This window comes from Anarrhichthys ocellatus, unplaced genomic scaffold, assembly GCF_004355925.1.
Source record: "Anarrhichthys ocellatus isolate YVR2014 unplaced genomic scaffold, GSC_Weel_1.0 scaffold4, whole genome shotgun sequence".
Classification (NCBI taxonomy): Eukaryota; Metazoa; Chordata; class Actinopteri; order Perciformes; family Anarhichadidae; genus Anarrhichthys; species Anarrhichthys ocellatus.
Genome location: NW_022280034.1, coordinates 13,555,280 through 13,569,003, shown reverse-complemented (window position 1 = coordinate 13,569,003; position 13,724 = coordinate 13,555,280). Strand labels below are relative to the sequence as shown.

Sequence of the window (13,724 nt, the reverse complement as noted above, 5' to 3'; positions counted from 1 at the left end):
ACAACAAATGCAATGCAACGGCTGGAAAACATCCGACATTACGGCCGGGTAACCGCCGTCTGTACAGCGGATTATTCAAACACGGCGAAAGAGATGACGGAGAGCAGGAACTCTGAGAGTTACAGGTACAATTTTCGAAACCATTGCTTTTGATGGAGTCACACACAGAGAGAGAGAGCTACTGAAACAATATTTTCCATCATATCTGGCCTTTGCAGCTCCCTCCATTTGCATTATCTCGGTAGGAAAATAAACAACAACATTGTGTGTAGGCGTTTCCATTAATTTATGGACCTCCTTTAACCCGACAAACTCTAATGGGGGATGCAGTGTTTGTTGTCGCCGCTGTTGTAAAACACAGAGGATAAAAAAAACTCTTTTTTTTTGTTGTTTTCTAAGTTGGATGAGGGAATGAAGCAGACCGAGGTGAGGCAGAGCAGAGCTGTGTTATCTGGCGCCGTACATCTTCTGCAGTGAATGGATAATGTGTTCGCAAAGTGGTTCCAAATAGATTGAATCAAAACAATGTCCTCTTATTTTCCCGTCCACTGACTTAGTGCAATAGAGCAATTTCGTTCCAAAATGAGATATATCTATCGTCTAAAAGAAGAGGGCTCTATTTTGAGGATAGTGCTTTCTAATATGAGAGTGAATTTGTTGGGTAAGGATCTACTGATCCGAAGCATCTTTTTCAACAAGTAATCATACTCCCTACAAATTACAAGGGAAGCAAACACATCTTCACATTACATTTGAGAGGAGAGGCAACGACGGAGCAGGGACAGAAAGAAAAGCAAGAGGAGTTGAAAGGAGAAGACGGAAGAGGAGCAGAGAGTAAAATCAAAGCTGTGCGTCGATAAGAGGATGGTTTGAGATGAAAAGAGAAACACGAGGAGCAGAGAGTTTGAGGCTGCTGTTGCTGGGCAGCGCGAGCCCATTGACTCCTTCCATCGCTCTGCTCAGGGATACGAGATGTGATTTAATTCAGCGGGTTCTCCTCTCTGGAGCGCACATGAATGTACAGCTTAGAGGTTAAATGCATTCTCATTAGTTCCCCACTTCCTCCATTTCAATCTCACCATCACTCTCTGCACCGATATGTTAAGAGATCGTAAAGGAACATAAACTATGCACCTTCTCCGCGAGTCTCCGTTTTTCCTCTTTTAACTTAGAGGGCTTGGTTTTACTTCGCAACCTCCGCAATAATATATTTACCTCAATACATGATTTTCAAATAGATTGTCAGAACAATTGGGCGATGCCGTAAAGATGGTTTCACTTAGTGTGTTTATTGTGTGTGCAGCGCAGACTACAACAGTCTCAACTAAAACAGAATGTCTTTGCACTTGTTCGTGTGAAAGAGTACATGAACAAATACAAAGTGTGCAAAATCTATTTTTGCGTGGTTTGGTCTTCATCACTTTGCCAGAAAATACTCCGTCACTAAAATGACACAAAAAGTGATTTACTAGTGCAAGCAATTTGAAAAACAAAAAAAAAGCAAGCTACAGCTGTTAGCATGTAGCAAGTGGAAGGGGGTGAAACAAAACTCAACTAAACCAACAAAAACTTTCTATCTGTTGATAAGGTTGTGTGTTGGCATCAGAATTAGTCATTGTCTTGTCTACTCAAGCACTAATATCCTAATACTAATACTAAGGATTTTATTCTTTCAGTCAGTACCTGAGCTCTCAGATCAGTACCTGAGCTTAACATAGCCATGCTAGCATCAGTGCTAATGAGGGAGCTCAGCCAGGCCTCTTCACAGCTCTCCTCTCTGATGCAGGCTAAATGAGCTCTCATCCCCTGACACGGCTAATGGCTGCTGTAATGGTCACAGGCCGCTGTGTAGCTGCGGGGTAGAGAGAGAGATGACGCACGCTTCGTGTGTCAGCATTGTTGAAAGGTTACCCTGAGGCACTATTTACATTACTATTTGTTTTGATGACACTCAGTAGTCAATCTAAACTCAGTTGTGTTCAGCTTCATTACAGCACAGTTGGATGATATTGAATGTTATTGTTCAATCAATGATTACAATGTTATTTAATATAGTCTTTTGTTTTAGTTGTTTAAGAGGCTTTAGTTGTGTCTTTTAAAGCCAACCACTAACATTGTTGGCGTTGTGGAACTGAGGATGTCAGTCAGTCCATCACTTTCTGTCCACACAGTCTCATCAATCAATACACACATTCATGGTCCCCAGATGATAAATCCCTGGAATCTGGCAGCAGATTTACATTTGGAGTTTTGAGTGTATTGTCTTGACAGCTATTGAATGGATTGCAATCGAATTGTAAGTACAGACATCAATGCCCCCCCCCAACATAAACCGTAAAAACTTGGTGATGGAAAAGCTCTGTAATGGCAAAACTATGTCTAAATTACATATCTTGTGTTTATGTACTGCAGTTTCTTGTTACTTCTTAGCCAACATAAATGCAGACACACTTACGTATATCTGTAATCTGCTAAACTGCATCCTTCGGGCTCCAGTAACACCTTAATGTATACGTCTAACAGCAAGTAGAAAATAGTGGCACTGTTTTGCTTATCTGTGGTATAGCCTCCCTCTAACACTTCATCCCAGATGATAAACAAACCTGGACAGACTTCAGATGAGGTAGAAAGGAGATCATCAGTGAGCACTCCATACGAGAGAGGAAAAGTAAGGGATAAGTGGTGGTTTAGCCGACGGAGTAGTTTCAAAGAAATGTCAAACTCTGGCTATAATGTAGCATATTTAATGTCAAAGATTGTCTCTCTTTTTTTTTTTTTTTTTTACACAAGGAGACATTTCAATGCAGCACATTCTGCTCTGAATGCAACAGCACACACTTAACCTTCCAAAGCAACTCGTTGCCAATACAATGGGAGCGCCTGGTTAAAGAAAGACACACCGAAGGAAGAAGGAAGAGAGAAAGAAGGAGAGGAGTTGGCAGGCAGATGCCATCTGACTATAAATCAAGGAGTTTCTGTATGTGTGTCCTTCCCCATATCTCGAAAAGAGTTCATCCAATTTACGTCACACTTGAAGGGTGCATAGCTGGGGACAAAAGGCAGTGCTGTGTCGAAGGTGGTCGCGGCTCATTGACTGCAGTTAGCTGTTGCTGCTGGATGCTGGATACGCCAACATTACTGTCGGAGCTTTCAGGCCTGATTGGACAACACATACATTGGCTAACCCCCACTTCAGCCTGGCACGTGCCCAGAGGATGAAGAAACGTCAGACCGTGTGTCTGCGCGTGTGTTTAGCCCGTGTGCTACGAATGGTCGCGACTGAGCCGAAAAGTCTCTCTCACAATATTATCTCCCTCCACCTGTGAGGAGAGGATCTTAACTGAATGGCAGATTAAAGTTAGCCTGGCCTATTGTCCTCATCACATGAAGCATACACCGCCTCCATCGACACATTCAGCTGTCCGCCTGCCTGGCGCACCTGTGTGTGTGTGTGTGTGTGTGCGCGCGAGCTTGTGATGAAAGCCTTTGACCCCTGTGATAATAGCATTCAGACTGCAGAATTAGCATACATAGTGGATGAGATTTATTTTCGGGAGAGGCTGCAGGGAAATGTTTTCACAGAATTGATGGCACCTGTTTCGGCGGAGAAGAATATCTACATGTATATAAAACTTTCTATCTGTTGAGATGCCCTGTCGTAAAGTGCAGCAGTCATCGAGCAGAGAGATTCTTTCTGATTCAGGCTTCATAGGCTATGACAGACATCGTCTACCACGGACCACCTAACGTCTGCAAAAGGGCTGGGCACAGGATTTTGGTCCAAAATCCATTTATTTATAAAGCAGTAATAACCTAACCAACCAACTGTAGACATGATGGCTTGCCAATTATTGAATGCTTTTTCTGTTTTTTTTGTCAGAAAGACGAAGAAAGAGATGAAAAAAGTGACGGACAAAAACGTCTCAATTTCCTTACCCAAGTTGATATTATGAAGTTGTATTTTTTTTTCTCGAAACAACAATGAAAATATAGACTTCACTATGGAAAAGGAAAAGAAAAAACGCAAATCCTTAAACTTCAGGAGCTGAAACTATGGAATGTTGGGTAATTGTTCCAGTGCTATAAAAGAATAAATAACAAACAGGACCCTCCCTGCTGAAATCTCTTTGCAGAAACGTTATAAATTATGGGATACATTGAATGTTGACACTTTCTCAACCAGAAATATGTTTTATAACTATGTTTCTTATCAGCCTCGTATCACGCTTGCAGAAACGCACAATGCCACGAGGATACAGTTGGGAAACGATTGGTTAGGTTTCGGCAACAAAACTACTTGGTTATGGTTAGAAAAAAAAGATCAGAGTTTGTGTTAAAACAATGTCACAACTTGTAAATGTAAAAGGTAGCGCAACAACGTCACGCAACAACGTCACGCAACAACCGTCCTTAGTGGACTTTCTTGCGTAGTGTTATGTAACAAGCATAACAACATTACATCACAACTGTTGGGGTCAACGTGGACTTTTGGCTGCACAGGGGACACGAACAACGGTCTCCTGGGTGAAAGTCCTGTTCTCCGTGGTTTTGCAGAAACGTACAATGCCAACATTTTGTTCCTGGCTGCTGGCCTATCAGAGGCCATGGCCGGCTGCAGCACAGGCACCAAGGAGCTGGTAGGCTTTCAGGGTCACTTAAGCAGGGTGAATACTTCCTGCGGACTTTCTCCTACTTGAAAGACAGACCTCCTACCAACAACCCCCCGCATTGACTGGCTGCTGATTATTTAACCAAAGCAGCCCTTTGCTCATGTGCAGGAATGTTTTTGATCATCATATCGTGATTGTTCTTTTCAGGGCTTCGCATTTCACTTTGAGGATTTGGAGTGAGCCGCGTCAAGTCAGTAGGGAGAGCTTTAAGTGCACTCAGCATTAGTGATTAAGAGCACTCGGAACATAAAGGCTCCGTTCAGGAGGTGATGAGATGGCGTGTACTGTTGGCACTCGCTTGACACATTAATAACACGCAATAAAGCTTGCTGATGTCTGCGTGTGCCTGGTGAACACGTGTGTTTACGCTTGTTCTCAGGCAATGTGCAAAGCAACATGGGCGTTCACACACACACACACACACACAAACACACCCAGGGCTGTTAAGCTGGCGTGCGGTGTCACTGTTTAGGCTGAGACGTTCACGCAAGACTGACGACACATGGAGAAAGAAGCTGTCTGAATGCTTTGTGTGTCCAAACAGTGTAATTGTGTGTGAGAGACAGACACACACAGAAGCGCATTGGTAATACACACCCACACACATACACACAAACAGTCGATTTTTTCATAAAGAAGCACATGAAAAATTACACATGGCATATACACATGGGCATCAACACCCACACATGTATTATTAGGCGTGCACACAGTGAGATACCGAGAGAGACGTAATCACAGTAACAGGGGAGTGATACGCCTTCCCTGGGAGAGAGAAGGAGGTGGTGGAAGATAAGAGGAAAGATGAGAGAGATGGAAGTCGGTGGTAGACGGGAGGAGGAAGACTGCCAGTAGCTCACATACTGTACAGCAAGAATCTTATCCAGCTTTTACTGCAGGGAGACAAGACTGAGTGGGAGAGGAGATAAGAGTGACAGAAGGCTAAAAACATAATGTGTATCCTTCTTCTTTTTCCTATATAAATGTGCTTGTGTTGTAAAAATGAAAAGCAGATGAACACAGCAGCCAGTGGCAGTCTGTTGTCAGACCTAGTATTCATAGGCTGTAGAATAACACAGGTGTGTAGCCTGTCATAGGTTTATGGTTTGCCACCATCTTTGCCAGTCACATTATTGTAATATTCACATCAAAAGCACAGCATTGCATTTGGGGGACTCTGATAATCAATAAAATGGAAATGATATAAGTTACTTATTCTTTCTGTGTGGCCCCGTGCCAAATGACCCACGGACCAGTCCGTATCCCGGTGGTTAGGGGGCCGCTGTTCTGAGCTACGGTAGCTGTCATATTTGTCCTCGCTGCGCAAAGGCTTTTGTCATATGGAAGTGGGCAGTGATTAATCCCGCACACACAGTTGACGATATGACAATTTTACAATTGCTCTTTAAACAGTCAGCGTCTGGCAAGTCTCTGGTGCACAGGAAGTGAAGGTTTTTTTTCCATTTCTGGCAGCAACAACAGTGGTTTGTTTGGAATAGATATAGAAAGGCTGAGCAGTGCTGTCTACCACCTACACACAATCAAAACACAAAGACTTTACAGTCCTGCCAACACTGTTTCATTGACAAATGATCCCTGAGAGATGCCATGCAAAAACCACGGCAGCAATGAGCACAATAAGCATTGGCAACACGTGCAAAACCTGAATGACAAATTTGTATGATATTCATTAAAAGGTTTCAGTTCACCATCCCATATATTACCTGATTCACCACTGATTCACCACTTTCAGCTTTGTTCTCTGCTGTCATTTGTTCGCCTATTTCACACGAGTGTGACTGTCACGCTGAATGAAAGCTAATTTCGTGGGGTTTGTCTAAACTGAGATTAGGCTGAATGAAATTTTAATTCACTTTTTCTAGTTTTTGTTTTGGCATAATGTGAAAGTCTAATTATTCTTTGTGGATATTCCAGAAGTCCCCGGAGAAAAAAATAGTCTGTCCCTCTTTTGAATCTCCTCACAGTAAGAGAATGCAGTGGAGGGTAGAAATGCGAGAGCAGTGAGCCGTTCAGCACAGGTCACTTGTGTCTATTCCCTCTGAGGCAGGTGTGTGCGTGTGTGTGTGTGTGTGTGTGTTAGGCTTCTCTACTCTGCACATGGATGTACAGCCAGTGAAGCATGGTAAAAGTGAATACACACACACACACACACCGTGCAAACCGATTTCCCTGCTTGGTATATTCTCAATGTCAGGAGATCTTAGCCTATGATTAGTGTTGCATCGACAGAGCTTTTTCCTTGTGCGCTTGGATATTAAATCCAATCCATGTTCATCAGGATCATGCAACCTGATTTGGGGCTCCACTCATGTGCGATACAAGTTCGAGGAAATCAATATCCTGATTGCATAGGCTGGGAATGCCTCAGGCAGGCACGTCCAGTTTATTTCCATACGTTACATAAACCCAGTTGTACGTAGAGCGTGTGCATGCGTGTGTGTGTGTGCGTGTGTGTGTGTGTGTGTGTGTGTGTGTGTGCTTGTTTGGAGTGAGAGCCATAGGGAAGGTTGCTCTGAGGTCCCATGTTGTATGTGTTGCAGTATGCATTTGTACGTCTGAAGTGCGTGTGTCACAGTAAGTATATTGTCCCCATCACCCCTAAAGTGGATTCTTATAGCGTGGGCTCTGCAGGTGTGCAGGTTTTAGCTAATGCAAAATAGAGGAGCGATTACTCCCCAGCAGAGACAAGAGGAACGGCTCCGTCAATAATCAAAAGACAACAGAGATAGAATTATGGAGTTATTAGAGAAGAGAGAAACAATCATTTCATGCTCAGCATGGCGGTAAACACTTCCGCTCTCCTCTATTGCACACAATGCAGTCTCTGAGAAACCATTCACACATATGTTGCATCGTGTTCATCTGTATATCTTTCATAAAAAAAGAAACTTGCACGATAAAAACATTCTGTCATTGAAATATTAAATCTTATGTATTGTAGCAAAAAGATTAACATTTTGAAAAATACAATAGCTTGGTTTCCTGCCGAGAGTTAGATGAGAAGTCTGTGTGTTACTGGGATATATTGAGCGGGAGTCAAGAGTCGATTAGCTTAGCTTAGCATAAAGACTGGAAGCAGGGGGAAACAGCTAGCTCTTTCCAAGGTTAAAAAAAATACACTTATCTAAATCGTATAAAGGTGTAAAGCTGTAGCCAACACTTACAAGTCACCCAAAGTTGAATATGATTAGACGTGAATTAAGTTTTTGTGGTGTTTCTCTACCTGAAACATATCTCTTTACTCGTTACTACAAAGGTCGGTTGCATGGTAAAGTTCCCACCTCCAGAGTTTTCCAGGGAGCAAATGCAGCCGTAGGTTTTTTGTGAGCTGCCCTGTGTATGTTTGCCGTCTTAATGAAACTCATTGCAAGCAAGTGAAAAGAGGCAGTTGGCAGTACCCTGTGTCATGGAGGTCAACCGTAGAGTTAGCAGTAACAAGCAGTATATAGCAGTATAATTGCCATTATACACAAATTTGTAAAGCACCACATACAATATGGGGACATTTAATGTTTCCATTACCGCATTAATATCCCCTATTTCACCTTAATTTAATGTTAGTTGAATTAGTGTAATTATTCAAAAGCAGAATATCCCACTAAATAGTAGATACTATCTTGCACAAATATGTCATGAAGTTGAATATAGAAGTGCTTCAACACTTTCAAAGTGATCCGTCACGATTATACGACTTAACCGTGGTACAGTACATCCATTGCACTTGTAATGTAGTAGTATTCACACTAGCAATTCCTATATGATCAATAACCTCCATATCACTGTATCATTTGCCGTGTACTACGGGAAGTACAGACAAGGAGTGAGACGGTTCAGATAACATTTAGGTCAGCTATCTGATAGACTGTATGTCCTGTAAATAGCAGTGCGACCTCATATGTTGCGTAAAATCTGTTGGGATATTTAGACAGACTACATGATGGGATGGATGAGAACTTTGAGTTTTACACACACACACACACACACACACACTCCCGTGTGAACCTCTACATTTCACTTACAGTGAACTTTAAAGCAGCGAGCAAGCTAGCCTCTGCCTAAGCTAACAGGATTTGATATATTTATACATTTCCCTGTTCTTGTTTGGATGACTCATCCATCAGTGGGTGTCCTGTGCCTTGATCTCCTTCCAGAATTTTTCTTTCATTTATCTTTTTTTGTTTTACTTTGAGCTGCATTATTTTCCCTCCTCATCTCCAATTCTCTCTCTTCTGTGTTCTTTTAATTAATTTATTGATTTTCATATTTCAAGAATTGTCTTTTTCTTTAATTCCCGTCCAACACCCTCACGTCCTCACTGTCGCCCTTGTTTACGTCTTCAGTCCAGTCTGATGATGATTGGGAGAGATGAAGCTTAGCCAGACAGACGGTAACAAGGGCAGGAATACTGTATTAGTACAAACAGAGGCTTGTTCCAGGTTATTACATTATATTCTCTGGATCTGGGTCCATTTGTCACTTGAGTCCCTGTTAAGGTAGCAAGGTGGCCTCATCGTGCACGCAGCCATCCTTAGGCCAGAGGAGCCATGATGTCGGCAAGCATCTTGCTTGCTTAAGTGTCCTTGAGCAAGATACCGAATTATTTGTTGCAATGAGGCTCTTATCTTTTTGTTTTTCTCTTCCCCCATTCGGCAGGGAGCCTGCCCTCCCGAGAGCAGGGCAAAGAGAAAAGAGGATTCCTCTGCAGGAATTAATAAAGTATCACATTACTGTCAAAGGTTCTCAGTGGGCTATTTTTACACATCAAATATGAAGATATTAGAGCCCGACTAACACATGGATATGACTGATAATATCAGTGTCATATAAGGACGTCGTGTCAGTTTTCCCTGGGTACACGCGTACAGTCTCTTTTGAAAATATACTCCCAATGGAGGTTTACTTAGTTGTTAGGTTTACTTGCTTATTAAAGGTACTTGTTTAGGTTAAGGCAACAAAAGTACTATAGATTTAAATGTTAAAATAAGTAAGTTTCTTCCCTAAGATAACTACATTTGTTAAATAACTGGTGTTTGCAAAGTACATACATTACGTAACATGACTATGATAAATTGACTTTCACACGAGACATACAGCGGCCTCCTGGGTGAAAGTCCTGTGTTTGTTTGACCTGTCCATCCTGTAGCCCCCCCTCCCAACCAAAGCGGGCTTTCTCTCTCTTTATACTACATCAATTGGTTTGACAGTCTAATAATGATGCCGATAGCTTTACATTGCACTCTAAAGGACGCCTTGGTGTGTCAATACCACGCAATAAACAAGCTGCGGTTCATTGATGGGTTGAGAGTGATGTGGGATATGTTGGCCACTAAATAACAAAAAAAAACAGCTGTAATGGAAAGCAATACTTTGTTCCAAAGAAAGGAAGGTCTGTTGGGTGGTTGCTCAGCCCACCACCTTGGTTCAGCCTGAAATATCTTATCAACTATTGGATGGATTACCATTACATTCTTCACAGAGATTCATGGTCCTCTGAGGATGAAGTGAAGTGATTTTAGCTCTTGTGCTACCAGCAGGTCAAACCTTGAACATATCCAATGAAATATCTCACGCTATCTGCTGAATATATTGGCACATCATTTTTGGCAGACATGCATGGTTCCCAGATGATGTATCCCAATGTTTTTGGTGAACCCCTAGCTTTCCTTCTAGCGCACCACAACGTTGGCATTTGTGGTTGGGAGTGAAATGTCTCAAGAATTATCGGATGGATTACAGTACATTTTTGTTCCCCTCAGGATGAACAGTAAGTTCAGTGATCCTCTGACTTATCATTTAGCACCAACATTAGATACAAATTCAATGTCCAAGCCTATGATTTTACACCTGCAAACCTAATAACATTCCCATCAGGCTCAGCGGCACATTGTGTCGTTGCTAACTCTTTTTTTCTGTGTCCGTCTCCTTCTGCAGAAATTCGATGACTTCATCTTTGCGTTCTTTGCCATTGAGATGGTCATCAAGATGGTGGCTCTGGGGATTTTTGGCAAGAAGTGTTACCTCGGAGACACGTGGAACCGCTTGGACTTCTTCATAGTGGTGGCTGGGTGAGTTACGCAGTCACAGGCACAAACACATGCACACAAACACGCAGGTGGCCGAGCGTAACCAATGCGTAAACACAGGAGGCTTGCACAAGAAGCAGCACACACGCAAGACTTTTGAGTAGTTATCAAACTGCAAGTCGGCATTTGAAAACGCAGGGACAGATTCATGAAGGACAGAAACTAGTAGATGCTTTGCGTAATCGTCATCAGATTCCAACAAGCTGCGTGGTTTTCTTTGCTTGCTGCCCCCCCGAGCAGATCAAACAACACTGGATTTGAAGCATGAACCTGTTAGAACCAGTCCCCTAAGTGACACCAGGCTTCTTCCCTGTGCGCTCCACTGGGTTTGTCTTCAAATGAATTCACCCCCCGAATGTCCTGTAAAAGCCCTTTTAAATAAAAATGTGTTGCAAGTAGCCTCTTGAATTGTTAACTGCTCAGAATCTGTCAAATAGCTGAGTGAGGGTGTGAATGTTTTCTTTTAAACTCGTTCACATTTCTTCCTTTTACACGGCATAACTCTACTACACTTGCAGATTGCATGCACAAATCCAGGCACACAATGCGCACTCAGGCGCATCCGTACAGATGCATGTTAACAGACATACGATATGCATGCGATCTACGAACACAGTGGGCATAGAAGCTCACACAGTGACACACACACACACACACACACACACACACACACACACACACACACAAACACACATTGATGCACACACTGTAATTTGATTAAACATGTTGCGGAATGTAGCCTGCTGGTTTTGGTCTGACATTTTCATCACACTGCATCCCCTGCTGGTTTTTAATGTCATCCTTCTGCCACAGCTTCTGTTGTCCATCAGTGGGAACATGGCACATCTCCTTCTGTGTGTGTGTGTGTGTGTGTGCGCGTGTGTGTGCGTGTAAGACTGTGTGTGCATGACAAATCATGTCCTTCAGCAGCAGAGAGGAGATACATTCCACCTACTTACTACCTACCGCTGCCTTCGTCTTTTCTGCGACGGCATCCCCGAGCTTCCTCCTCAGCCCTCATTCATGTTAATTCCTCCAGGCTCTTTATTAAACCTGCGTCACACGTCTGAGTGGAAATCTTTTTGGGATCGTAGACAGTGAAAGCTGCTTCCCTGTTGGCCGTCGCCGCTCAGGGAACAACTGATCCAGAAGGAACAAGATGGGAAATACCTTAATGTCTGATAATCATGGCACTAATCCAGTGAGTCATAAGAAGGCCAATAAAGGGAGCCTCTAATTAAAACTACAGCGTCGGGGCAATGAGAGCAGGTGTAATGTCATTACAGCTATGCTGAAGACTATTAAATATTCTACTTTGTTGCCTACGGATGAAACTATAATGTGCTGGTGGGGAAGAAACTGGGTCATTGTTGCAGTGCAGGATAGAATATGCATGAAGAATCGGCAATAGACGAAATATATCTGAATGGAATTTCATCATAAAACATTATGGCAACAGAACAAACCCACCCGTTTTATGCATTGCAACATTAGCTCAGAGGTAAAAGTTTTACTTGGAATGTCTTTCTCAAAAACTAAGCATGGTTAATGAGTACATTAACAACTCCAAAGATGTGGGTTTCTTTTAATTGCAATATACTATTTCATAATTTAACTCAAATGTTGACTGTAGTCGTCTACATTCTGAGTGAATATCACATCTAGGGCTGCAGCTAACAACATTTCCCATCTCTCAGCCAATACCACCAACAGTTACAATCTCCCAGAGCTCAACTCAGATTTATATAGATAGTTAGTTTTACTATTATTGGATAGTTGACATTATTGATAGAGCTGCAGGCCCAATTTCTGCACTGGATGCCCTCTCTTGGTTCACATTCACGCGTACAAAACCAATGTCCTAATGTAAGCTACTAATCAGTCACACGTAAACTGGGCTCACTTTAAGAGACTGAGAGATGTGGTGTCGTCGTGGATGTCCACTCTTTCATCCGCAGCCAAACCGAACACCGGCGCATTCTGACTCAGTCTGTCGGATGTGTTCATTATCCGTCATTTGCAGTAACGCGCCTCTCGAACAGGCAGAAGCAAGTCTTTAATCCTGGAAGTGATGGTGTGTCTATGCGGGAGTCCATCCAACAGAACCTCTGCGCTGTTGAGGAAAGCCTCCTTCTGTTCTCCGTCTGTGAACGATTTCACGCTTTAAGCGGTGTGCTCTGCAGTGTCAAAGCTACTCTCTATAGCTTCATTTTTTTTATATGCTGCTCTGTTTGTCATATTTTTTGACACCCCACCTTTTAATCAACTCATCTCTTTGAACTTTAAAATGATGCTTTACGCTTGACGTTTGACACACCACATATTCTCAGCAAGATGCAAATACAACACGGGCTCCTCTTGCAATGAATCCAAACTCCGTCGTCTGACCGGGTTGTAAAGGCCGGCTGGATTTGCTCGTCACGTCATATGCAAATCGCTGCGGTACGGCCTCGTCTTTGCCGTAGAGATTGCTTGAAAACGTCACCCGGGCTGTTGTACGGCAAGCTTGGTGACTGTTTGTGCTTTCGTTTGCAAGCTCGACGGTAAACTTTACACAGTTAATTCAAGACAAACATGTTTGTGCTGAAACAAATCCGTGCAGTATGAACACAGTGCGAGTGTGTGTGTGTGTGTGTGTGTGTGTGTGTGTGTGTGTAGATGTTAATATGGTGTTTACGGGTTGCAGAAACAAAAAAAGGATGTCATCTGTACGGAGAGTCCCCAGCCGCAAGGAGACAACGGTAACCTAGGTAACGGTTGGTTGTCGAGTGTTTGGTACATCACATGCAACAGTTGTTAAGTCCTCGGAGGAAGGCTCTGATGAACTGTTTATTTCTTTCCGAGAGGATAATTACAGCTAAGTTGCTTTTTCAGCAGGTCTTGGCTCTCTCTCTCCTCCTAATCACCTCACTGTCAGGGGGGGGGGGGGGGGGGGGGGGGGGGGGGGGGG

The 13,724-nt window shown here is 43.0% G+C and overlaps 1 protein-coding gene across 13 annotated transcripts in view; it reads left to right on the top strand.

The window, feature by feature from the left end:
- The window catches only part of cacna1g (calcium channel, voltage-dependent, T type, alpha 1G subunit), a 211,380-nt gene that overhangs the window by 77,721 nt on the left and 119,935 nt on the right, over window positions 1-13,724 (top strand). For all 13 annotated transcript variants that reach the window (XM_031844101.1, XM_031844104.1, XM_031844098.1 and 10 more), the window contains exon 4: window positions 10,623-10,756. In XM_031844101.1, coding sequence (XP_031699961.1) covers window positions 10,623-10,756 — 134 coding nt within the window. The remainder of the gene's footprint in view (window positions 1-10,622; window positions 10,757-13,724) is intronic.